Raw genomic sequence first — 27,917 nt, forward strand, 5'->3', positions numbered from 1 at the left:
GAGGTTCAAACGGAAGAAGGCAGTTGTATTTGATTTGTGTCATTTTGAAATTGCATTTAATTAAGGGAGGGGCAATGGTTTTTTTTTTTCTTTATCACTTTTGTTCATCAAATCATTTTGTTCATTAATTTAGGTTAATTCAAGACAACAGAATCAAATCCTTACTGTTTTCCTCTTTTGTCAAAAAGAGGGAAACCGTAAGGAACCGATTCTGTTGTCTTAAATTAACCCTAAATTAAATTAACATGCCTATTCATCTATTAATCCAAGGGTCTTCAAACTTGGCAAATTTAAGACTTGTGGACTTCAACTCCCAGAATTCCTGAGCTAACATGACTGGAGGAGGAATTCTGGGAGCTGAAGTCCACAAGTCTTGAAGCTGTCAAGTTTGAAGACCCCCGTATTGATCAATGAAGAGAGAGCTAGTTCAGTCAACAGTTAAGGCATTAGACTAGAAATTAGGAGACCATTAATTCTAGTTCTAACTAGACTACAAAGCCATTGGCCAGTTGTTCTCTCTCAGTCCTAGAAGAAGGCAATGGCAAACCACTTCTGAAACTACCCTAAAAAACAAAAACTCTGCAGGGACTAGGAGTTAACATTAACTTGAAGGCTCACATACTTTCCATTGAGGAAAGCCAAAACCTGGAAAAGAATTTCCTATTGATATGTGTGCAGTGGAGTGTGGAAGATCTATGACACCTCCAGATGATGCCCTTTTTCTTCCTCATAATACTTCCCAACATTAGGAATAACAGGGGGTGCTTGAAAGACCATAAGTTCTGATTCTCCATTAATAATTACAAATGCCTTGGAGAAAAGCTATAAATCAGCAGAAGAGCAACTACTTGGCATGGCTATGCTCCGGACATGGCATCATTTCCAGAGGCATGATATGGATCTCAAGCATCTCTTAAACTGTGCTTACCTTGGAAAGACATTGCATGTCTTTCTCAACAGCTCAGTGGGGCTGAGAGTATGCCTGGCCCTTGTGCGCTTCTGTAACTGACAGTAAAATTGGGTCTTCCTGGTGTCAGTCCAATAGTTTGGTCACTATCTCATTGTTTTCCTGTGGATTGGTGGAAGTTGTGCATTCTTTTACACCAAGGTGTTTGAAATTTGACACTATGCCACATCTCACTCACTGATCAGAATTGTCATAATCACCAATGGCACGAAAAGGGCTTGTATAACAAGTTAAGTTCCCGATTAACCCGAATGGTGTCACATTTATATTAAGCACACACGAACTAGTTTTTCATTACTTCAGCAAAATATTCAACCTGTGGCAAAATTTCCAAAGAAGCAGATTATGGGAATAGGAACAACCTAAATGTTTGGCTACCTGAGGCAGTAGATCAAATGCCTGCTTCTTGGAGTCTCTGTGCAAAAACAACAACAACAACAACAACAACAACCAGTGACATATATTTATAATAACAATAAAAAGAATTTGCAACCAAACAACTGTTGTTCTTTCCTAATGTCAGAATTAGCTGCTTGAGGCAATTGACTTATTCTGCTTAATGGTAGCCAGTGGCATTGCTTGTCTTCTTGTTGTAAATTCCCAATTTGTCTTCTTAGCCATTTTTGGAAACAGACTTTTTAATGAAATGGACCTTTGGTCAAATCATGCACTCAGGGCACTTTGCAAATTTTCTGGGTAAGTTTTGAGCAAGAGCCACAGCTGAAAAAAACACTTAGTTGGGGAACAAACAGTACAGGGCATTCTGCTGCTGCTGGACTATTTTTCATGTTCTTGGCATGTTGGTTCTTCAGGCTTGGTTAAATTATGAGTAAAACAGCAAGAAACCAAGTCATCCTGATTGGCTGGTGGGGTTTTCTGAAGAGCGGTAGAGGTAATTCTAGACTAAACCTATAGGCCTCCATTTCACCTAGTTGTTCTCTTCTGCACCAGGTGGAAACAATGGGGACAATACCATGGTATGCATTCTATACTATAGATTTCAACAGCAGCTTATCCATTATACTGTCGGTTGCACTATTTTTTTTCAAGAATGAGAAGTGTTTATGCATTCATGTGTGCAGGTAGAATAGAGGAAGGGAGTCAATTTGTGTGTGTGTGTGTGTATTTCTTAGAAGATATTGTCCACAGGATGAATAGGTTATTTATATAATGATTTGAGCACGGCGGGGGGAGGAGGAGAATGCCAAGACCGACAGAAAATACAATACCAGTGCCTTTGTTTGGCATTCACAGCCCACACAGAGAGTCCATGACATACAGATCTGCTAGATTTCTTTTTCAGAAGGATGACTAAAGGCCTTTGAGGCTGACCCAACCTCCAGAGCAGCAGGGGGTGCCCAGATCATAGTGATGGAAGGCAGCAACTATGTCACTATAATAAGAGTGCAGCCCAGCAAAAGAAATGGCAAGAAGGAACATTTCCTTTTTCAGTCTTCAATGAGAGATTGTGGAGGAGGAGGTTCATATGTAGTATGACTCACCTTGCTTGATCCTTTTCCTCCGCATTCAAAATGGCTTCTTCTTATTCAAAGAAAGCAGCAATGGGGGAAATCATATGAACTTGAGGGAAAATGCTCAACTCTTGTGTGTGTTTCGATTTAGAAGGCAAAACTATCATTATGAACCAGACGGTTCAGAGGTTGAAATATTTTCCACACACCCAGTAAATACTCTATACAATCATTTAAGGCCATCATCTTCTTTTGAATAAATTTTGGTGCAGCAATGGCAGGAGCCTTTAATAGAAGAAAATGTAACTGAAAATCTGTGGTCGGGTATGAAATGAAGAAAGTGAAAAAGCATTGCCTCCAATGTATTTAGAATAGGGCAGGGTAGAGTAGAGTAGAGTAGAGTAGAGTAGAGTAGAGTAGAGTAGAGTAGAATAGAATAACAGAGTTGGAAGGGACCTTGGAGGTCTTCTAGTCCAACCCCCTGCCTAGGCAGGAAACCCTACACCACTTCAGACAAATGGTTATTCAATCTCTTTTTAACAACTTCCAGTATTGGAGCATTCACAACTTCTGGAGGCAAGTTGTTCCATTGATTAATTGTTCTGTCAAGAAATTTCTCCTTAGTTCTAAGTTGCTTCTCTCCTTGATTAGTTTCTACCCATTGCTTCTTGTCCTGCCCTCAGGTGCTTTGGAGAATAGCTTGACTGTCACTTTATTATCCCTATTTAATGTATTATCCCTATTTATTTTATCTTGTAAGAAAGTGCAGAGTCTACACTTGGAATGGAAAGCTCGAATCTCTTCAGATGTTCATTTACTTATTTATATATCATATTTCTACACCACCCATCTCCCTCTAAGACTTGAAGGACCATTGCAAGCATCCCTCATTACTGTTCGTGCTGATTAGGATTGTGGGGAGACGTCGTTCAGAAACCTCTGAGGGCAAAAGTTCCTCACCCCTCCTTGGGCACCATCTTGAGGACTGTTATTTAAAAATGGCTGCCTGACATAGTGAAATCTGTTTATTGATCTTTGAGGTTTGGAAAATTGCTATAAGTTGTTCTGGGAAAGGAATGGAAGGCACGCACAATCTCGAGGTTCTCTAAGTACATATTTATCAAACGCTAACGTACTCTAGTGTGGTGGGAACATAAGCACCTAGAAAGTAGCTGAACATTTGTAATACTTCACTAAATGGTGACATGGAGCAGTGGTTGCTTAGAAATCTGGAGAAGAAAAATGCTACTTCCCACATTAGCGAAAACGGCTAAAAATAAGAGCTCATTAGCTAAATATTGTAACTCTCTTCTTTCTTTCCAACAGACACATCCCCGTCACTTATGTTGAAACCACTAGTATATTGTGAGCTGCAAAAAAAAGTAGCATCAAATTGCTGGTGGTTTTGGCTCCATAGACTTAACACAGTTCTTTTCCTATTCTGATCTGATAATTAGTGGCCAATGTCAAAACTCACACATCAAGCTTTGAAACGAAACCCATCAATCTGTTGATGTGTATACTTTCTAAAAGCAATCTTTTCCTATAAAACACCTGTATAAACTTGAAAACTGAACTGTCTTTGAATTTAGAAACCATTATAGACAGCTGAAGAATGGTGCAAAAAGAATCATCAAAAGAATAGGCTTTAGGAATGGCATTATAATTTCACCAATTCTGCTGTTAAAATCCCATGCAGAACACGTCAAATGCTTCCCAGTTATTTCAAACTGTTCTATTATTACAGCAACTTTGTATTCTACCACGTCATGGAACTTCAAATGTGGAAGAGAGGGAAGGAGAAAGGTCATATGTAAAGTTCAGCTTAACTTTCTCACTTATTGGAATTTAATAGTGACACCCACTTTTTCTTATAGAAGTTATACAAAGTACACCAAACCTCAAGAAAGCATTAGGGGAACAGAATTTAAGTTATAGGAAGGCAAATTTTGACTTATGCGGGGGAGAAAATCCTTTCTAAAGGAAAGTGGAATCACTTATTTGGTGACATGTAGAGTTCCATTTTGCTAAATGCAGCATGTTGGCTGGGGAACTCAGAGAAGTGAAGTCGACACAACTTAAAAGTTGCCAAGGTTGAGAAACACAAAATTTAGTAACCCTCTGCTTCTTCTAACTCTGTGGTTCTATCTCCCACACATGGAATCTCCTCTCAGCAGTACATTGATTCATTTTCCATATTCCAGAGACCATTGCTCGAAGACATTATCTAATGGAGATCGGGTTCCATCTTTTTAATTTGCTTTCTATACAGGCATTAGAATTGAATTGGCATTCAAGGAAAAAAGGTTTTTTTCCCCCCCTGGAAGAGCACCTATTCTTCTTCCTTCTCCTTATAACCAGCTTCAATGCTAGCAAAGAAGCCCACAAAGGGCAGCTTTTTCAAACACTGGGTCAATTCTTCTATAGTCTTGATTCTTTTAGCACCAGCTATTTGGGGCTTCTGCTATTCCATGGCATTGTCTCCTTCTCTCCCTGAGCTTGGCAGGTATCAGAATTCAACCCTGAGCAAATCTTAATATAGTCACATTTGTATGTTTCCTCTTGAATAAATACACAATCTATTTATTTGTTGATTTATTTCAGTTTTCATAGTTCCCAGAAGGAAAAGACCCTGGGAGGTTACACATATAAAACACATTTCAAACAATGGTTAACATATCAACTCATCCCCACGTTGAATGCAAATAACAAACTTGGGTTGAAGGCTTGGTGAAATTAAACTCTCTTCAGTGGTTTTCTAAAGGCCACGAGGGAAAAATGTACTTTTTTACCTGGTGTCTTCAAATGCCAAAAGAAAGCAGGAAAAAGGAGCCTTCTCAAATGTCAGTACTATTTATTTATTTAGTTTTAGCATTTATACTCTCAACACTGAAGGCAATTCACCAGGGAGGGTGGAGGCGTCTTCCCTTATTTCATTCTCTTGGAGGTAAGTGTTGTGGACCGCCAGCTGCCAGCAGAGCTGCCAGCAGATTCAGACGATGAGGAGATTGGGGAAGGACTTGGGCCAGTTCTGGAGCCCGGGGAAGGCTCCGATGGATGCTCAGCGTCAGACACAGAGATAGAGCCAGGGCCGTCTGGCGTTTCCCAACTGGAGAGGCAAGCTGCCTTTGGAGTCAGAGATGAGTGAGGAGGAGGAACAGCTGGGGCCTATTCCAGATGCGCATATGCACAGAGCAGATAGGAGAGATGAACAACGGAGGACAGTGAAGGGAAGCAAAACAATATGGATGCTGGACTGGCCCTTCCTTGGCTGGGGAATAAATAGGAGGAAAGGGGAGTGGTTTGGTTGTCACAGACCACCACATTTCTGGAAAGTTTGCTCCTGTGACAAAGACTGCTTTGCCAGAAGTGAGGGTTGTCTATTTCTCTGTTTGAACTGACTTAATTTGCAGCCTCCCAGCTGGGAGCTCACAACCTTCCATTTATCATAATGAGCTAATAAGGACTATTGTTTCAGTGAACTTCTTGCAGGACTATCTGTTGGTGAATGCAGTTAATTCCCAATGTGTAAATAAAGAGGGGGTTTTCTTTGTGGGGAATGTGTTTCTTGCTTCTGCGAAGGCCAGGTCAGAACAGTAAGATGGGCTCTTAATTGTTCCTAAACTCGCTGGTCAAGTGGAGACTTAAACTTGAGCCTCCTCAAAGTTCAACTTCTTAACCACAGCAGAATAACCTTTTATTTTCATCTGATACACTTTGGATGTATTAGATTACATTTCCCAGAATCCTCAACCAAAGAAAACTTAGTTATCAACATACCAAAACCTAGAGAAGCAGAAAAAGATTAATCTCGGAACATTGCTGGATTCAATTTACAGCATAAATTTACAACATTTTGCTTTTCATTGGGATCATCCAGAAACCTCCAAGACACTTAAAGCATACAATGGTCATTATGGCTAATCACCATCAACTGACTTCTGAGCCATGAAGATACTTGTTTTCAAAAAAAAAATCAAACCTTTGTGGTAGCAATTCTCATATGTGACACTTATCCTAGGTAATGAAGGCAGTGCAATGCCATGCAAGACATATCAAGAGAAAGATCTAGGGAACTGCCAATTTCGCACCACAATCAGAGCGGACAATTTGAGTCTCGGGTTGTTGGAAGAGCCTAAGTTCCCTATAAGCACTTTGCACCAAAGTGGTAGTGTTTGCTGCTAGAGATGGGAAAGTACATGAACCTTGTAGCTTAAATCCTGTAACAGAATTTCTCTTCCTCAAAGCATAGGAAAACTGAGCCCTTCTATGTGTGAGAAACAGCCACGCTCACTTTGCATCACTGCCGACTTACCTTTCCTCCTTCTTAAATGTTAAGTGGAACATCTGGTTTCCATAAAACTACATTTCCTTGACTTCAACTGTTGGCATTTATCCTTAGAATCAAGAATCGTTATGTGTGGACAGCAGTTTTCTACATGGCAGATCAGCATTACCCATGGACTCTTAGAGTCATCATCCTGATCCAAGGTATGTGAATCAAGTAATATCCATTTAGATGGCCCAAAGCCATGTACTTAACTCACAATTTACCATTCCGATTTATTGTGGCATAACTTGCTGCAACAGAATTATTTTATATCTTTGGGAAGTTTTATCTCACGAAAACACTCAGGGCTGCAATAAAAATCAATTTTGCTCAAACATTCATGGAATTTGGGAAGGGAGATAGCTGATCCTTTCTTTTGGAGGAATATGCCAATGTTTAATATTAATCTACATCCTTGTAAGTCATCAAGTCTTCTCTCAAATAATTTAATTGCCATTGTCAGTGAGAGACTTTCTGTTTTTAGGATTCTGAAGATGTTTCTTATCTTGTTCTTAAAATAAACCTCTTTTTTAAAAAAGAAAAGAAAAAGAAGTGCGCTATTATTTTTCTATCACAGACTAGAAAAGTGACTCAGCTCTCCGAACTTCTGAAAATGTTGTCTAGCTGGGGAATTTCTCATCAGATAGTTGTCAGCTGTCATGGCATTAAGCACAGCAAATCGCTAGACATAGTTAGCAAAGATCGGAGTGCAGCTTGTCGTTGTTACCAGGTGTAGAGTCTCTTTGGAAACCTAAGCCAGTTTCCTTTGAATTCCATTTTTCTTCACACGAGCAAGAAAGTGGAGGGCCGGGGTGACTGAGCACGCACCTCCCTGGATGACATTGGAGAAGGTTGGAAATACCTACCAAAGGCAAGGGGATTGATGAAAGCAGGAGGCTCTATGGGCACCGCAGCGGTAACCTAAACAACACAGGTACCCCGAAACATTGAAAGACGTCCCAGTGTGGCAGTAGAGGTGGGGAGGAGGAAGAATGCAAGACAGGGAAAAGGGTGCATGCCTCCTCCCTCCTGCCATCGTGTGGCGTCCCTCCCCCTGCCGTCATCCCTGTGGGAACTGTGCATAAGCAACTCTGGGAACGCAGATAAGAACTTCCTTTATGGCAGCCATCTGCTGCTGCCTCCCCCTGCACATCCACGAAGGTCCTGATCCCACCACTTCCCCACAAGTGTCCCAGGCCCTTCCTGCCGTCTCTCCTGCACCGCCTTCTCTCCCGGTTTGCTTCAACTCCTGCTCTGACACCCCAATAAGGCGAGATAGCTGGGCACACGGGTGCATCACAGGCACAGCTAATTTGCTTGCACAGGAAATCGGCCGTGGAGATTTGTCCCACAGCACAACTAGGCAGTCGGGGAGGGCCAGTGGGGGAATAATAGTGGCAGAGAAGCACCAGGAGAGGGGCAGTCAGGGATGAACACTCATGGTGGGTCAACTGGGGTGGGGTGAGGGCTGAGGTGAAGTGGGCACAACCAATTGTCCCATTCCCCATTCCACCCTGAGGCACCCCATGCTCTACTTAACAACCTGTATATTTGTTTAATAAATGCACTGGAGACAGCAGATGGCCATTTGTTAATTGAGGTAGTTCATTTATTTGTCCAATCCTAATGGGCGGGATCCCTTACAGTCATTACTTGAGGTCCACAGCAATAGAATTAGAAATAAATGTAATCCATCTGGTCCTGGTATGTTGAACTCATCTAGACTACACAGATGTTCTCTTACCATTTTGTTGTCTATTTTAATTTGTATTCCTGTTTGTTTACAATTCTGTTTGTGGTAAGTTGGGCTATTTTTTCTCCTTTTGTGTGAAGACAGATGCCAAGAACGAATTAAGCAGCTCTGCTTTCTCCCTGCGGCCTGTCACTTCCTGGCTATCTCCTCCCATTAATGGACCGATTGATTCCTTAACTTTCTTCTTCTCTTTTACATATTGGGGAAAAAAATTGTTTTAGCCTGGGATGGTTTGCATCTATCTTCAAATCACAGATCATCTTCAGATCACTACCCCCAGCAGTTTTGAGAAGCTGTGTTGAGAAGCTATGTTGAAAAATCTTACTCAAGCTTAGTACAATCATTTTGATCTCTTAAACTTAACTGTACGATATATGGTTAAGTCTTCTTTAATCATTGCTACCTGATATAACTGCTTATGGAACTAACCAAAGATTTGCTGTTTTGTTCCCCTCCCTATAGCTTGGCTTGTCATATCTTTCATTTCAAATTCTAGAGTATATTTTCTATTTGGGTCATATATACTTACCACTAAGAATCTTTTAAAAAAGGGAATTAAAAAGCATTTCATTTTACTTTCTGTATCTCTTATAATCTATTGACCAGAGAAGGCTTTTATGATAATTCTAAATTTGGTCAAGAAGTGATAAAAATGAGCAACATTTTAGATTAGTGCTTTTCAAACTGCAATCTGGAAATTGGCAATGTCTTAAAGTTGCCAAGTTTGAAAAACACTGTTTTAGATTAACTGGATACAAGATTTCACATGAAATTAGATGCAACTTGGAGCAAGAAAGCTTTTATGAAATCAATTATGAAATAATTAATTATTCAAAGTGTAAGGAATAAATGGGAATTTTTGCAGCTTTTAGTTTACATTAACATTCAGCTCACCAGAGAAAAAAATTCTAATGGACACATTCAGAAATTGCCTTTTTTATTTCAATAGTAACACAACTGTAAAACAGAAAAAAATGGAATGTAAAGAAACTGTTTTGGGAAAATTCTTAAGAATAAGCAATAAGGAAACATTACTGCATTAGTTGTTATTTGGCAAATATAAATAAGAGAAATATTTAGTACTTAAATGTTTGGCAACTTTCTTTAAAAAAAAACACTTTTTCATTGTCTGGTTTAATCAAAGAAGTTATGAAGTGTTTCAAAATTCTGAATATACCTATCCTAATAGTATCAAATTGTACCTAGGTTGGCAATTTCAACATTTGAAGTAGAAGTTACTATTTATAGTATTATTTAGGTATTCTGAATAAGTTGATTATTCCTCACACTATTCAGAGAAGCATTTTTCCAATAAGATAGTGTTTTCAGGACCTTTAATATATTTAAAAGTGTAAGATTTTGTATTACATAGGATTATATGCTATTGATGCTATATGTATTTGCTTTTCCAGAAGAAATCCCTTTCATGCTTTAAAAACGCACCTTAATTTCATATTATTCAGTGTAACATGTATAATATTAAAGAAAGTACCAAACAGGTTATGTGTCAAAAAAGAGCGCTACACATTACAAGGCAATTACACATTTTTGACAGAAAAGTAAAAGGCAATTCACAATCATTTCCAAGATATCTGTGAGATTTAAGGCCATTTGTTCTACTGTAAAATTTTGACACAAATACCCAGAAAAATGTGAATTTCTTGTAAAAACTGTACATGCAAAAACACTGGATAATTGAGATAAGAACAGGCATATCATAAAACACTTGAGTAGTTCTATACACAAAGTTGTGCACAAAACAATACAATTGTGCAGTTTTAATCAAGTTAAATAAGATTCACGACTTATTGTGCCCTCCATAGCAATATGACTGTGTCTTAGCCAACTCAAAATGAGCCAGCCCCACTCTGAATAGCCAACCTAGACAAACCTCACAGCAACTGTCAATCATAGTAAAATATTCACCTTCAGAAAGCAATATAATGCCAAAGGTCTATTGTTATTCAATGCAAGATACTTTACAGATTTCACACCTTACACGAGGAAACACAGGGCTCAAAAGTTCTTAGAAGTGCATGATACGGTTGTTATCATTTATTATGCCAGCATAATCAATCTTAAAAAATGTAAACACAAGTTATTTTAGGATTAGAGTATCTTGCAAAAATACATTTTCTTACACTATTCACATCTTGGAAGCTTATTCTCAGATATATCAGGTTGATACTTTGCTGAGCTATTCAATGAGGTGTTTCCATTATTGAGACCTATGAATGCATTTGTCCCCACTTTCTATTTTTAGCTTTGCACCTAATTCGTCTGGACAATCATTCAAAGAGATATTGCTTCTCTTGTGGATTTTTACTATTGCAAGATAGAAGACAAATGTTTAAGAATAACTACGTATAAAAAGTTGTTAAATTTCAAAAGTAAACAGTAACATGTAAACAGTGATACAGAGGGTTTGCATTCACATTATATACATGTACGTATTAGGTCAGAAAGACAAAGACTTCTGAATGGAACCCGTGGTCTTGTGCTTTCTCCAATCGTGCCTCCCTCCCCCTGCCCCGTATTAATAGGCATTTTCTGTTAGAAACAGTAACACTTAGAAACAACTTCACCATTTTGCTTCTTGTAAATAAAAGCTGTTCAGTTGCACGTGCAACAAGTTTGAACATTTTGGTATACGAAGTTAACTTATTTTTTTTTTCTTTTCCCAAGCCCACGAGGAAATTCTACTCACTGCATACAAAGAGCTTGCTGGCTCTTAAAGTGCATCACTGTACTGGAAAACTCTTTCTTGGCAGCACTGTCTAATTTTGAAAAGTATTCAATATTCAAAGTGCTCATATCTGAGTCTGTACCACGTGAATAGGCGGTGTGTACGGAGGTGGTGCCGGAGATGGCTTGATTCCTCTGACCCTCATGTAGGAAAGAAACTGGTCCGGGACCTCAGCTAAGACATCTCTTGCAAGTCGGGCCATACTTAATATGTGGTTTCCAGTTCTGTCAATATAATCCCGAAATGGTACAAACTGAAATGAAACAGGGGGGGGGGAGCTTAAGTGTTGCTTTTGGGGTGTCATACAGAATGAAATCTAAAGCAGGAAATAAAATACTTTGAGACGAATGCAGGGAAAAGTAACACGAAACAAAATAATCATCATCAAAACCACAGTAATAATGTACTTTAAAACAGGGGTCCCCAACCACCGGTCCCTGGACCAGTATCGGTCCGTGGATCATTTTTTACCAGGCCGCAAAGCTTGGGCGCCGCCATCTTGTTTCGACAGCGCTTCCGGGTTTTCGGTTGCTTCCGGTTTTTCAGTTGGAAAGCGGCGTTTGGGTGCTCGCGCCTTAGTTTCGTCGAAGGGGGGGCGGCTTCGAACAAAGCTGTCCCGATGGCGGTAGAGTCTCACATTACTCAGGTACTGGTCCGTGGAAGAATAAATAATTGTGAAACCAGTCCCTGGTTCGAAAAAGGTTGGGGGCCACTGCTTTAAAAGACCATTTAGAAAAAGTTACTTCTCACCAAAGATCTGATCAAATACAAACACACAAATACCACCAGCAGCAAAACAATACGGATCACAGATTTCACATGATGCCATAAAATAACCCAGGCTTGTTTCTCTACTTATCATGTTCACTTATCTGATTATGAGCCCAATAAAGTACTTTGTGGATGTGTGAAGATGTACTGTGGTTGGTGAAGTTGGAAGTTTCCCATTTTTTTTACTGTCATTTGTGAGCCACCTATGGCGATTTTGCTTAAAGCAGTGGCTATAGAAATCTTTTAAATGAATCAATACATTGATATTTTTGTCTTACCTGTACTATATCTCTTTCTGCATAAACTCCTCTTGATGAAACTCTTATTTCATCACCATCCAATTCTTCCATGGCTTAAAAGAAAAAAAAAATATTCCCATTATTTCGCTGTCTGAAATTAATCAATGCAGCCAACCTGATATGAAATGTGTGGCTTTCCTATATAAATAATCTATATAGTGCCATTGCTAAACTGGGCGTGGGCGTGGCCAGCACGTGACGCATTCAGCCTGTGGGCGGGGACTTTGACAGCCCCGGTCTAAATAATCCATTTCATCCAGGAACCTCTGGAGCTGTTGCAGGGGAGCATTAATCACACCAGGACCCACCAGCATGTCACGTACTGGGAAGCTTTCCAAAACCAGGAAGGGCATGGATCTAAAACACAGGGGTGTGTGTGCTAGTATTCTCTAGGTTCCTGTTCACTTCCTCAGGACCAACAGGCCAAACCGTTCCCAGATAACAGGGCAAGGACCTGCCCCTAATGCCTCCACTGGACCAACAACCATGCTGGCATCTAAATCATTTATGAGGATGCTAAAGAGTACTGGGCCTAAGACAGAAACTTGGGATATCCCACTGCATACTTGCTTCCAGGTAGATGTAGTTCCATTAAGCAGTAGAGATTGGGTGTAGTTGCTAAGTCAGTTGTGAAGCCGTCTGGTGGTGATGATATCTAACCTACATTTTTGTATCTTACCAAGTAAAAGGTTGTGGTCTACTTTGTCAAATGCTTCAGTGAAGTACAAAAGTATTATGTTCACAGCATTTTTTCTGGTCTGCTAACTAATCACTTTGTCAAATAATTTATTATATGAAAGATATAACAAACTATTAAACAAAAAAGTACAGAATTTGTCCCACTGATTTGTGTAAGACTTCTCTTTAGATAACAGGAACTGTATTAAGTGAGGTCCTCACCATCAAATTCCGCAGGTCCAACACCCACTATTATTATTGACATTGGGAGTTTTGCAGCCTTCAAAAGAAAAACAAATGAAAAGTTACATCATTTTCAGATATTGCAGGAAAATACTTTAAATATACATTTTTATCCCTTAATATTAAAAAAACATTCGTGAAATAGCTAAATAAAATATTTGTTTTATTTTCATCAAACTTGATTTACTTTTGAATCCAATAACCAACCTGAAATGTATTTTCAAGTTTTCATCAGGAAATGAAACAACAGTTTCAAACATACATGAAAACTAAATTACTTAAAAGTATAGAGGAAAATTAGAACCTCAATCTTCTCTTGTTGCTTCCTATCACCCATGTTTTCAAAGGTAAAAATATAAAAACTCATACAGTATATTTTAAAGGCCAGTTAGTTCTTGAAACAGCAAAATGTGGTTGCTTCTATGACATTTATAATTTTTCTGTTGATCTCTGATATTTTAAAGATTCAACCTACATCATTTAAAAACGGTATCTTACATGTTAATTAACTTAAATTTTCAATACGTGGAAGACAGCCTCCTTGTAATCTGTTGAGGGTACTTCCTTCCCATTTTATTTTCCTCTCTTGGAAAAGGAGACAGCCAAATTGGACAGATCCTGCCTGTGCTCCAGCTCAATGCGTAGGAGATGGGGAACACAGCTGAGCAAATCAAAGGATTTCCAGAACAAAGCCAACTTGGTAAGCATGCAGGACCAGAGCCAATATCCAGAGGGTGAACTGGAGGCATGATGAGGTGGGAGGTTTTTCAGAGGGCATGCCGTCAAGAGGGGTAGGAACTATTGACTAACTAACATATATAGCAGGCGGCTAGAGCTGTAGCACAGTTCCACACCCAGTCAGGAACTGAAAAGATGCTAAAGTCATAGGAACAGCTCCGGATAGAGGCAAAGTATAATTGTCCAAAAACCCTACAAAATGTCAGCCGGTCAGCTAAGCCTGTGATGACTAAAGTGGGGTGAGATCTAAGGCTGAATAGGGAATAAAGTTACTCCACATTCCACACTTGGGAGAGAGGCTAAGGACAGGGTTAACTAAGCCCTAATAATTAATACAGGCATGGGCAATTTAAGCAAGCCTGTAAAAGAGGGAGAGGGGGAAATTTTTTTAATAGAAACTTATCAAAATAATAAATATAGAGAAAGACACCCATAGAATTAGATACAAGTAATTAAGATTTAGGAACTGACATACAGAGACATAAGATTTAGAAAACGGAAGGATATGCTCCATTTTGTTTGGGGAAAAAATTGATTACTTTAGTACAATAAATCTTCCCCTTTCACAAAGGAAGAGAAACTTTGCTTCTTGTTTGTGGTCTGTAACATTTTCCAAAAAAGAGTTTGTCACAAAACATAACTTACGTTCACTATGGACTCCTTTGTCTGAGCCATATCAGAAATGACTCCATCTGTAACAATGAGAAGAACAAAATACTGGGAGCCATCTTTTATTGAGGCAGCATATCTAAAAAACAAAAAAGAAGTCTTCACATTTTAATACTAAACACTATTTGGAATGCTTTTAAATCTGAATCTAATTAACACTAAAACAAGTGATAAACACCCAATTATTTTAAAAACAAAAAAACAAAAACCTTTGAGTATTCAAATTATATTCCTAGTCTATGGCTATGTTTTTGGTAGATTGGACTGCATTATCTTTTTGCGTGAAGACAGACGCAAATAATGAATTAAGTACCTCTGCTTTCTCTGTACTGCCCATTACTTCCTTGCCATCTTTTTTCATTGGTGGACCAATTGTTTCCTTGACTTTTTTCTTGTTTTTTATGTGGTGAAAGAAACTTTTAAAATTATTTTTGACATCTGTTGGAAGTCTTACTTTATTCTGAGTCTTTGTCTTCCTGATCATTTTTGAAGTTTGGGCTATTTGTTGGTATTCTACCTTAGCTATGCATCTCTTTTTCCATTTTTTGTACTTATTCCATTTTCCATTTTTTGTGCTTATTTTTTTTTGTCTTTCGGTTTATCAAAGTTCTTTGTGTAACCAAGCTGTTTTTTTCCTGGATTTCTTGTTTCTCTTTTTCAGTGGTATTGATCATTATCCATATTTTTCAGAGTTTCCTTGACTTTTTTCTTATTTTTCACATGTTGAAAAGAACTTTTAACATTATTTTTGACATTTTTTGCAAGTCTTGGTTTATTTGGAGCCTTAACCTTCCAGACTTCATCTCTGCAGATTTTTCCAATATGCTGGTATTCTGCCTTAGTTATATGTCCCTCTTTCCATTTTTATACTGATCCTTTATATTTATAAAATAGAAAATTAGCAATTCTCAAGGCAGATTGGCAGTCATGTAAAACACTCAACAAATGACTCAGCTTCAAGGCCATCCAGTGTTGGGGAGAGATGGCTAATTTATATGAAGAAAAAGCTATGGGTCTGAACCACTCTAGCTTTATGAGGCCCTTGTATCTCACAGTGGCAGTGGGCAATGAATTGCTGCATTTGATTTAATTCCTGTTTGCTAATTGAACTGAACTGCGTCTCCTAGTATTCCGGTCTTGGAAAAGCTTAATTGTCTAAAGATAGGATATTTGTGATTTACGTTGGTAATAATATATAGCTGTGATGGCGAACAGGTGGCACGCAGAACCATTTGTGCCGGCACATGAGCCACAGGCAAGCTTACCTCACTGTGCATGTACATGCCTCACAGCTGATTTTTGGGCTGTTTGAGGCCTTTTTCGGCCTCCCAGAAACTTGAGGAAAGCCTTTGCAGGCCAAACAATAGGCCCATTTTGTCACTTCCTGTATTTCCGGAAATATCAGAAGTGATAAAACGGGCCCATTTTTTGGCCTGCAAAGGCTGCAGAAGTTTTCCTCAAGCCTCTGGGAGGCTGAAAAAGGCCTCCAGCAGCCCAAAAATCAGCTAGAAGGTGCAGTGTAGATAAGGGGGCGGCCACGGGGGGATTACACACGCATGCGCAGGGGGAATGGGGGGCGTACGCATTGCCTTTTGGGTGCTGGCATGTGAGCATGCGCACAATTTTTTGCACAGGAGCCCAAAAAGGTTAGCCACCACTGACATATAGTATGATGGATATAGAGCAAAACACTGTGAAGTCTTGCTTCATTCTGTTTATACTGTGAAAATAAGCTAAGAGTTGTTGAAATGAAGTTATAATTGCAAATGAGTCTATGGATGCACAAAAAGTTTATTCTGTACACAGTAGCACTCTAGATGTTTTGAGCAAAAGTGTATTGTTTTGGGGTGGTGTAAAAATAGCAAAAAAACCAACAACCCAAGAACACTGGCATTTGCAGATGTGAGGAGACAGGCAGAATGGGAAAAGTCTTGATAACTGAAGGGACAGACTGATAGAATGTGAGAGAAGAGACAGCATACTCCTATACCACTTATCCATAAAATCACTCCACAGGTGAAACTCGAAAAATTAGAATATCGTGCAAAAGTTCATTTATTTCAGTAATGCAACTTAAAAGGTGAAACTAATATATGAGATAGACTCATTACATGCAAAGCAAAATAGTTCAAGCCGTGATTTGTCATAATTGTAATGATGATGGCTTACAGTTCATAAAAACTCCAAATCCACAATCTCAGAAAATTAGAATATTACATGCAATCAATAAAACAAGGATTGTACATAGAAAATATCGGACCTCTGAAAAGTATAAGCATGCATATGTACTAAGTACTTGGTTTGGGTCCCTTTTGCAGCAATTACTGCCTCAATGCGGCGTGGCATGGAAGCTATCAGCCTGTGGCACTACTGAGGTGTTATGGAAGACCAGGATGCTTCAGTAGCGGCCTTCAGCTCTTCTGCATTGTTCGGTCTCATGTCTCTCATCTTTCTCTTGGCAATGCCCCATAGATTCTCTATGGGGTTCAGGTCAGGTGAGTTTGCTGGCCAATCAAGCACAGTAATCCCACGGTCACTGAACCAGGTTTTGGTGTTTTTGGCAGTGTGGACAGGTGCCAAGTCCTGCTGGAAAATGAAATCAGCATCTCCATAAAGCTCGTCTGTGGAAGGAAGCATGAAATGCTCCAAAATCTCCTGTAGACGGCTGCGTTGACCCTGGACTTAATGAAGCACAGTGGACCAACACAGATGACAACACAGACTGTGAAAACTTCACACTGGACTTCAAGCATCTTGCAGTGTGTGCCTCTCCATTCTTCCTCCAGACTCTGGGTCCTTGGTTTCCAAATGAGATGCAAAAGTTGAAAGAAAAGTTGAAAGATGAAAAGAGGACTTTGGACCACTGAGCAACAGACCAAGTCTGTTTTTCTTTATCCCAGGTAAGATGCTTCTGACGTTGTTTGTTGTTCAGGAGCGGCTTGACAAGAGGAATACGACATTTGAAGGCCATGTCCAGGATCCATCTGTGTGTGGTGGCTCTTGATGCATTGACTCCAGCCTCGGTCCACTCCTTGTGAAAGTTCCCAACACTTTTGAATGGCCTTTTCCTGACAATCCTCTCCAGGCTGCGGTCATCCCTGCTGCTTGTGCACCTTTTTCTTCCACTCTTTTCCCTTCCACATAACTTTCTATTAATGTGCTTTGATACAGCACTTTGGGAACATCCAACTTCTTTTGCAATTACCTTTTGAGGCTTTCCCTCCTTATGGAGGGTGTCAATGATAGTTTTCTGCACAACTGTCAGGTCAGCAGCCTTTCCCATGATTGTGATTCCTACTGAACCAAACTGAGAGACCATTTAAAGGCTCAGGAACCCTTTGCAGGTGTTATGGCTTAATTAGCTGATTAGAGTGGGACACTTTGAGCCTAGAATATTGAACCTTTTCACAATATTCTAATTTTCTGAGATTGTGGATTTGGGGTTTTTATGAGCTGTAAGCCATAATCATCTCAATTATGGCAAATCACGGCATGAACTATCTTGCTTTGCATGTAATGAGTCTATCTCATATATTAGTTTCACCTTTTAAGTTGCATTACTGAAATAAATGAACTTTTGCACGATATTCTAATTTTTTGAGTTTCACCTGTATAATCCTTGAAGGTTATTTTAAGCCAAATCCAGAATAACAAAATATTTGAAATTTTATTTTTGTTTAACCACAGCTGGTCTGAAAGGCAGAATGCCTGATGTTCTATGTGGTGTTAAAAAAAACAATGCCCCCCAAAAACAGTTTGTTTCCTATGCACCCCAAACGATTCCCTTGCCTAAATATTCATGAATTAAAAACACAAATGAATTTTCATATTAAAAGAGACAAGAGGGATAAATGAAGTCTAAAATAAGTACACTATGTAATAATGGCATAATATGCTAATGCAAATACACAATGCAGTTCTTTCCATTTTAATGAAAACTACATTAAAAATCTTAAATATTATTATATAAAGTTTCAGTTTCGGGTATTAGACCTATTCATTACCTTGCTACATGATTAATAACAGGAGCAAAGTTGGTTGGTCCATAAAGTTGCACAGATTTTAAACTCATATAGTATGCTTCCATTACACCATCAATTCCACTGCAGTAAGGATTTTGTGGATTTCCATTCTGTAAATTAAAACCAGGAAAATATATTAATTACTGAGAATGTTATTTATAAAATAGCATTATGACTGATAAAGGTCACCAAGCATTGCATGAGCTATCTAAGACTTTTAAAAAAGTAGGAAAACTGTATTTTAAGGTAGGTTTCAGGGGTTTTAAGGGATGAAGTAAGTAACTGCAAAGCTTAAGTCGTCCATTTTGCCCATTATCCACTCAAAATCTCCAAATCTGGGTAAGGGAGGTGAGGCCACAAGATTCTGGAAACTATGATAGGAATCCCAATCATACATCCTTCACTTCTGGCCTTTTTCTTTTTAAGTTCACTTAGTTATCCCAAGACTATTCCCAAAGACAACCTGCAATTACAAGACTGTAAATCCTAATTTTTCCCTACTTCACCAGAGTGCTTATTTTAGTAATTTGTGAGGCATTTCATATAGGAAAGTAAAGTAAATAAAGTAAATATAATTCAGCATCTTCTATTAGAGTGGCCATGTAATTTTGTCTCTCGAAGGAATTGCTGTTTTAAGTTAGGAGGGATGTTTGCTTTTAAGTCATGATAATGAGAACGATATTGATGAATCAGGGATGTGCCTTTAGCAACCGAAGTAGATGTTAAATTCCAAAAATTAAAAGCTACACTTTTACCAGAGGCTTGGGAGGAGGAGAGCAACATAGCCACAAACAAACAAATTTCTTACCAAGGCAAACTCATGAGATATTCTTCCATCTGGGGGCAGTTTTGCACCAAAGCCTAGAGCTGGAAACATTTTGTCAGTATCATAATCTTGAATGATTTCACCTACTGCCCTTAATGCCATTCCATATGCATTCAGTTGGTATGGATTCATGTAGTGAAGTGATGTTGGATGTGCAGGGTTACCTGTTTTTAAAAAAATATATGTAGAGGATGTTTAGTAGATGTGACTTTACATGTAAAGTACATGTATGGTTATATGGTTCTGTATACAGTGCTACCTTGGTACTCATTTTTAACTGGTTCCAGGAGGCAGGACGAATGACAAAAATGATAAATACCAAACAATTTTTTCCCATAAGGAATATTAGCAATAGCACTTAGACTTCTATACCGCTTCAGTGTTTTCCAGCCCTCTCTAGGCAGTTTACAGTCAGCCTATTGCTCCCAACAATCTGTGTCCTCATTTTACCCACCTCGGAAGGATGGAAGGCTGAGTCAACCTTGAGCCTGGTGAGATTCGATCTGCCAAATGGCTGGCAGCTGGTGATCAGCAGAAGTAGCCTGCAGTACTGCACTCTAACCACTGCGCCACCACAGCTCATAATGTAAATAAATTGAATGTGTTCCCAAACTAAGGACCATGCACACTTTTAAGGCAATATGTAAAAAGTGGTATAGAGCTGTATATCATTAATTTATATAAAAAATAAACCTAAACATAAATACTTAGATTAAATAAAATAAAATTTCACTTTACTTGTACTAGTGACAAAAAAAGTGCAAAAATACACAAAATGACCACAAGCTAAGACCAGACCACAAGGGGATGTGCACAGGGCAAGAGCTATTGCGTGACTAATGCATGACCCTTTGTTTCAGCTGGAAAGGGTAGCGAGTCATGAAGCAACCATCACTGACAAGTTCTAGCTTGCATGTTGAGTACAAACAAACAAGACTACCGAGACAAAATATGTTTGAGTACCAAATCCGACGAGTTTCAAAGCAGTCAAGGACCAAGATATGAGTGTATGAGCAAAAATCTCTCTAACTGCTACTTTCTTAACAGATATAATTTGTACCATCAATATATATTTCTGATTATCTCTGCCCTCAACTATATTACCTTCCTCCCACAGGGAACTGAATCCCTATTATTTCATCAAAGGCTGCCTTCTTTTCCATGTGAATAAAACAGACTTAAACAATAAATGTGTTAGTGATAAAAAAGCTACCCAACTTTTCCAAAATGAGGACAGCAAAGTTAAGTATTTCTTCAGGTATATTTTTACTATATTCAATTTAAGAATTTAATGGGCTAAATGGGCACAGAGCAGGGATGGGATCTGACCGATATAACTACCGGTTCTGTTGCTCTGCATCATGCGTGCATGTGCACAAGGAAGTTGCCCGAGTGCAATTTACAGCCTGCTGAGCTGCCCGGACAGCTGAGCAGCACTGCGTGCAAGTGCGCAGTGGTTGGAAAAGCCCTTTTCTCCTGCTTTTTCAACGGCAGCTGTGTCGCGCAAAGCAGCTGCCGTTGAAAATGCAGGAAATAACGGTCAGGTAAGAGCCCAGGCGGGCGGGTGGGCCAAAACAGCAGCAGACATAGAACCGGTTCTATGTATGATCTCTGTTATTGCTGCTCTTCAGAGCAACCAGTTCTACAGAAGTGGACCGAACCAGTAGAATCCCACCCCTGGTACAGAGGTATATTGCTTTGGTCATTTTTAAAATTATATTCAATCATGGCAATTTTAATTTTGCTAAATTTGAAAACTGTGCAACAGCAGTTCGATCCAGAGGTTAGATAGTCCCGTATCGTCACTAAAATGGAGAAATGGAGATTGAGAGACTAACTTATCTCTAAATCAAAGGCTTCAGATAAACCTGCTTCAGGTTCTAAAAAAAAAAAAACCTTTTAAAAATGTCTCTACGAAAAGTATCTAAAATTTTACATAATCACATCCAAAACAGACGTCCATATTTCACTGTAAGCATTAGAGCCTGTGGATGATTTTGAACCTCCCAAGATTATGTGCAGAATTGTACAATCACAAGGCTGGAAGGGACCTTGGAGGTCTTCTATAGCCCAATCACTGGATTTCTTTCATTTTCTGCTAGGCTTCATGAGCTCATTTGACTTTGAAAACAAAAACAAGCAACAAAAGCTGCCTTCAGGTTAATTAAAAATAATTAAAATTGAGCAGAGTTAGTATTTCATAATATATGGCAAGTGTAATTAATAAAACTATTCCTTCCAGCAATATTGATAGAAAGAAGGGAAGGAGGCATCATAATGTGATTCATATCTTTTTTAATCATATAAAACCATACATTTCTGGTTTTATAAAACAAGCCTAAACAGCCACCTCTGTGTTTGTATATATAAATTATTACCATAAATTGCATACAAATATAACCATATTCTACAGATATATGCAAACTTAGATTTAGACTTGATTTTTTACTGTAAATAACAATGATTATAAGCATACAATGCCAAAAACAAATAGCATTTTAATAGCCCTCATGAGTAAGGTAATTAAAAGCTTTCAGAAACGCAAGGCGCCCCATCTTTTTCTAATAATATATCAGAAAGGAATTTAGGCAGTCAATGCTAGATTACTGAAATACAGCACAGCATTTTTCACAGCAAACAAAGCAAAGAACTCTCTCTCGAGTGCTTAATAATGCATTCTCAGTTTGAATGTACTGGCTTAGATCCACATTTCTATAGACAGAAATGTCTCTAATAAAAGGACTTTATTTCCTCCCTTCTTGCTTCATCATTCAGTGCCTCCTGAAGCGACACTTATTAAGACTGGGAAATCCTTAGCATAATGTGAGAATATGCAGAATGAAGTTGTTAGCACTTTTCTATTTAGGTAAGGAACTTTTGCTTCCAAACCACTGTAATTTATTTGCATTAAGCTTTTGGAATATGGTATGCCAAAATGAAAGCATATAACCTCAAAATATTTCCCACAATTGAAATGTTTAGAAAGCTGAATGGTATGTCCAACTTAAGTGAATAAACTACACAACTCTTACCATTTGAAGCTGTAAAATCAATAGCCACGGTGAAATTGATTTGAGTCCTATTGAAAGAAAGCATAAATGATGCAAATTGTTTAAGATTGAGGTTTAGTATATAAGGAATATAATAAGAAAAAAACCAATAAAATATACTTAATTATAAATGTTCCTATATATAAATTACAAGCTGCATTATTCAAAAATTAAAGTTATACTGAATATATTATCTTTTAGAAAGTAGAACCAAACTTTCATTATGAAAATGGCATTCAAAAGAGTATGAACTTATACAAGACAGTCATATATTTGGAGCATTCCTTATTTTTAAGTGTGTGTATAAATTTAAGCAGATGATCACAATTAAAAGTATAATCCCCTCACAAAAGACTAATCCATGCGATGAGACAAATATATTGTAACTTTAATGCAGCTACTAAAAATAATTTATAAGTGAAAAGTACATCATTTCACTAAAAATGTAGAGGCCTATGACAGATAAATCCTCACCTGGATAGTACATGTATTAAGACAAACCACATACTAAATATCTAATACCTTTAATTTAAATGTCAGAAAGCAAAAACAGGCTTTCATGTTTCAAAAGCTGTCTTTAGGTCAAATGCTAAACAACCATGCAATTGTAGAAACCAAAACAAAACAACTTAATGTAACAATCCTAGTAGTTTGTAATCTCTGAAAGGTTTAAAATGACATGAACAACCAGATCCACATGTGAACAGTTCAATTAGGACATAATAGCATGTCCGCAAAATGATAAGCTATGCTTTACTATGGTATTACTCACTTATTACTTAATATTACTTATTATAAATTAATTTTGAGACCTTGGCGTTTTTAAAGTTTTTTTGCTGCATATTTTTATTTGGGTGGATGTTTTAACATTTAAATCTATCAGGTGGTTGATAATTTATTGATTTAGTTGCATTTCTGAACTGTGTTCTCCCGTACTAATATAATTTAAAAAACCCCACTCCCTTCTAGCACTGATGATGTTATCTTGTTTGGTAATGGAACATCTACAGGAAAACAACCACAGCATCACACAGCATATATTATTTATTTACTATTCTTAATAATATTTATAATAAAATAAATAAAATATAATAAAATATTTATAATAACAATCCAAACTCCTAAGTTGTGATATTCTTTTATACTGTTTGAAAGTTAGGTATCACATGATTGGAAGACTGGTACCTACATCAGGCTGGTACCACAAGTACCGTATTTGCCGGCGTATAAGACGACTTTTTGCCCTGAAAAACATGCCTCCAAGTGGGGGGTCGCCTTATACGCCGGTAAATACGTTATCACTTCGGTGCAAGAGCGACGGGGCGGGGCTCCGCAACTTGCGAAGCCCCTTCAAGCCCAGCCGGAGTCTCTCTTCCTCCTCCTCCCCACCCACCCCCCACCCTCTGCCCGGCTTGGGGCGCTTGCGGAGGCCAATCTGGAAGTGGGGTGGGGTGGAGCGGGAGGGTCTCTGGCGGAGCCGCTTGCCCAGCCAGCCCGAGGCGCGTAATGGCCCGGGAGTGGGAGGGAGAAGGTGGTGAGGGGTGGACTGTGGCGCCCCTCCTTCTGGGCAGCGGGGCGGGGGCAGCATTTGCTCCTCCGCTCCCTCCCTCTTTGAAAGACCGGGAGGGCTGTGCTTGGGGCGGGGGTGTCCTCGGGAAGTTCCTGATGGGACCCCGCTGGGCAGGCCACCCGGCTCCCGAGCTGCTTTCCAGGGTCCCCTTGGGAAGAAAAGTGTCCGGTGGGCGGTGGAAGAAAGCGAGGACCTCCTCCCACCCCCTGTCCCGTCCCATCCCTCCTCTTGTCCCCTCCTCACTTAAGAGAGAAAGATCCGCCCCCTGCACCGAGCTGCCACCCGGCGCCGCGTCTCCCGGCCAGCGCGCGCTTGCGACTTGGGAACCGGCCAGCGACTTTAAAACCGAGCGGAGGTCAGAGATAGCCGGAATTACCCTCCACACACACACACACACACACACAGAGAGAGAGAGAGAGAGAGAGAGAGAGTTGGCAGCTGTCTATCCCCACCCTTGGAGTCCCGATGGCATGCACGCGGGGCTGTCACAAAGAAAGGGAGAGGAATTGAGTGCCAGCCTGAGAAAGGCGAAGCTGCCTCTCTAAAGCATTTTGGTGGCTTTGTAAGTTTGGGGGAAAGGGCGGGGGTGTCAATCAAGAATTATATCCAGAATACCCCAAGTGTTACAACTTACCGTATTTGCCAGCGTATGAGATGACTTTTTGCCCTGAAAAACATGCCTCCAAGTGGGGGTCGTCTTATATGGCGAGTATATAACAAACTCTATATTTTGAGTGGAAATGTTGGGGGCTCGTCTTATATGCCCAGTCGTCTTATACGCCGGCAACACGGTAATTGCTTTTAGCCTTTATATAAAGAGCAGCAGGAGAAAGAGGCACAAGAAATTTGAATACTCATTGCAGTATAAATAGAATTTGCATTTGATACAGAAGGCACTGGAATTTTTTATAATGGCTTTATAGTTTTGCTATAATAAATCTATTATTTCTGATTTTTCGTGTCCTAATAAACATATTTTAGTAGTATTATGTCTTTACATTTGATAGAGGCCTGACAACCATACCTAAAACAATGTGTCTATAAGAAATTAGTACAAAGAAGAGCTATTTATGCTCCTATTTTATTCTTAATGGAAGTAAAATCTTGTTTTTAATCAGTTTTCTGGAGTATTTACTTACCCTCCTTTAATATAGTCGAGAAATGAAACTTCTGTTTCCACTAGGAAGGAAAGTAATGTTACCTGAGAACAAATCATACATAAGAAGTAATGAACATTAATTTTCAAAACAGCCATATACAGAACATCTATTTTTAGAATACTGAAATATTGTTTTAAATTAGAAAAGTTTATATTTATTTAAAACTTTTCATTATACAATAAAGTGAAAATTTTTGATCCTGGTATGTATCAGTAACAACTTTTTTCTCCACTTTACAAAATGCACAACTATTGAGAAAAGTCCAGTCATTTCCCTATTGACAGCTCTGTTTGGAGGATTTCTCCTATCAATTCCTGTAATGCAAGCAAGTGGATTCAGACTATATGCCTCTGATCCATGTAATATCAGCAAACTACCTCAAGCTTCCTGGGAAATAGTGATCCAAAAGAAACGGAGTCTCTATGGTTTCTCCAATGATGCCATATTAACCTTAGAGTCAGATCAAACTAGATCAATAGTATGGCAAAGGATCTTACCTAGATACAGAAGGTCAACGGAAATTGCTACTTTCTTTAATAATATAATTGCAAATAACCCAATGAGTGCCTAAACCAACCTCATATATTTGTTAGGGATAACATTGTTTTACCCTAACTGTTTTGGGTAAAGATAATAAAATGATGAATCATGGTTTGTCAGATAAAGTGTATGTGACTTTAAGCTAAAGGAATGTAATTAAGGGTGCAGCTGTAAAAGTACTATATAAGCAGCAAGGCACTCTCTGGCTCTTACTGGCTGGCTTATTGAAGACTGAGTTCTTGCTTGATCGGGGAGGAGAAGAAGTGTTGGATTACTTTGAAGATATTTCTCAACGGAGAGAAGATAAGTTTTGGACAGATTTATTATATGTGTACTGACACTGGCTATTCAACACGGACTTTGCAATTAGAGTATCCTCGACAAGACTTGACTGAATTTGGTATATGACTAATGGACTGTTTATAATGACTATGCTATAATTCTTAAATGGAATAAATTATAATTTTGATAGCACAAGCGTTTATCTGTATTTTTACTGCGTGTTAACTAGAAAACTTATCTCACACATTTACCTGTCTTCCTATCTGACTTTGCTGTACATTCTGTTTAGTTTGTTTTTCCTTAACACCCGTTGGGGAATCCAGGCTTAACAATATTTACATCAATAACTGTTCCCAAATTGAGATGAGCCTTATTTTAACTTGATGTAATGCTCTCCACACAGCTGTCTTGAAAGGGAAATATAGGAAAATCCCATTGGAAACACAGTATTGCCTCTATGATATGGATACCATAGAAACTATAGCCCATGTTATTGCCAAGTTCTACAGAGACAATCACAGGTTATTCTTCTATTATTTAAAATTTCAGGGTACACAATCTTTTGTTTGCACTATTAAACAATTTTAAAAATTGTTTCTCTAAAAGTAGCAACAATTTACTACATTTATGTGTAAGCTTTGCCCACAAAAGGTTACTAATAGTTCTTGTTAGGGTATACTTTTTATATTGCTCATTTTAATGAATGTAATTTTATTGGTCAATGACTGAAATAAAGCTTCTGTCCGTCCAACTGCATGCATGCACTTTTGTTTTCAGAGATCACCGGCATTACCTCTTAAATTAATGTTTTAAAAGTACTGCTTGATCTAGCATTAATGATTGCCAACTGTGTAAACAGCAAAACAAAACATGGAGAGACAAAATGTTCAAAGTTCAAGGTTATTATTCCTAGTTTCACTTTATATGTGTGAATAAGAACAGTAGTAGTTATCTGCTTTTGTTTCCCCAGAATAACTGAGCCATTTGTATTTAATTTCTGAAATGTTTGGAAGAACTTATTGGCTTCTGCTAAATGACACATTTATTAAAAGACCTTCACCACTTTCACATATGAATTTTATTACTGACAATTTAATCACTATTTCCTAGGACAGAAAATTATTCAGGCTTTATACTGATCTCTATGCCTTTTAACCAGACTATATTAAGTCTTAAGTGAAAATCTCAAAACTGTACCAGACCAAGTCTTACTCACTATTTTTAATATTTCGAGCAATCTTAAACTCAGTGATGATAAATTTTGGAGGCTCCTTATGCAAATTCTTCCAGAATTTAACTGCAGTAATTTTAATGTGATTTTATATATTTATGCTTTCATTATAATGTTGTAACTGTCCTGAGTCACCTTATGGCAGGAGTAGGTGGCAAATCAATTTAATAAATAATAATATTGACAAATTCACCACCAGCCAATTGCTCAGAACACCTTACATCCTGCAACGATAACACCATGAAACATTCACATCTGCCTATCTCAGGTCCCTGGGAAGAACTTGTTAGACAGACAAAAAATTCAATCTGAACATCTGGCTGACTGTGCAATGAACCATAACTTACTTCAGCATAATACAAAGCATGGAAATGAAGTAATAAAAACAGACACTTAACTGTTCCTGAATTAACATACTTTTTCTTTTTTGCTTTTTTCTTTGGATTTATTACCTAGGAAGATAAGTAAATAAAGTATATTCAATATTAATGCAATTTTTTTCTTGTTTCATACACCTTTAGAATTCAACTGTATCCCTTTAACATCCACTACACACAAACAACTAACTTT

General features: G+C 38.5%; 1 protein-coding gene across 2 annotated transcripts in view; it reads right to left on the bottom strand.

The window, feature by feature from the left end:
- Positions 1 to 9,442: 9,442 nt before the first annotated feature.
- Positions 9,443 to 27,917, bottom strand: part of LOC113418649 (copine-8) — a 68,570-nt gene continuing 50,095 nt past the window's right edge. For both annotated transcript variants that reach the window (XM_026677641.2, XM_026677640.2), the window contains 9 exons: positions 27,746 to 27,799; positions 25,274 to 25,335; positions 22,547 to 22,593; positions 19,497 to 19,678; positions 18,671 to 18,798; positions 14,643 to 14,745; positions 13,239 to 13,296; positions 12,318 to 12,391; positions 9,443 to 11,521 (listed from right to left, as the gene is read on the bottom strand). In XM_026677641.2, coding sequence (XP_026533426.1) covers positions 11,333 to 11,521; positions 12,318 to 12,391; positions 13,239 to 13,296; positions 14,643 to 14,745; positions 18,671 to 18,798; positions 19,497 to 19,678; positions 22,547 to 22,593; positions 25,274 to 25,335; positions 27,746 to 27,799 — 897 coding nt within the window. In that variant the 3' untranslated portion in view covers positions 9,443 to 11,332. The remainder of the gene's footprint in view (positions 11,522 to 12,317; positions 12,392 to 13,238; positions 13,297 to 14,642; positions 14,746 to 18,670; positions 18,799 to 19,496; positions 19,679 to 22,546; positions 22,594 to 25,273; positions 25,336 to 27,745; positions 27,800 to 27,917) is intronic.

This window comes from Notechis scutatus, chromosome 6, assembly GCF_049901735.1.
Source record: "Notechis scutatus isolate UNSWTSFEM ecotype Mainland chromosome 6, rNotScu1.2, whole genome shotgun sequence".
Taxonomy (NCBI): domain Eukaryota; kingdom Metazoa; phylum Chordata; class Lepidosauria; order Squamata; family Elapidae; genus Notechis; species Notechis scutatus.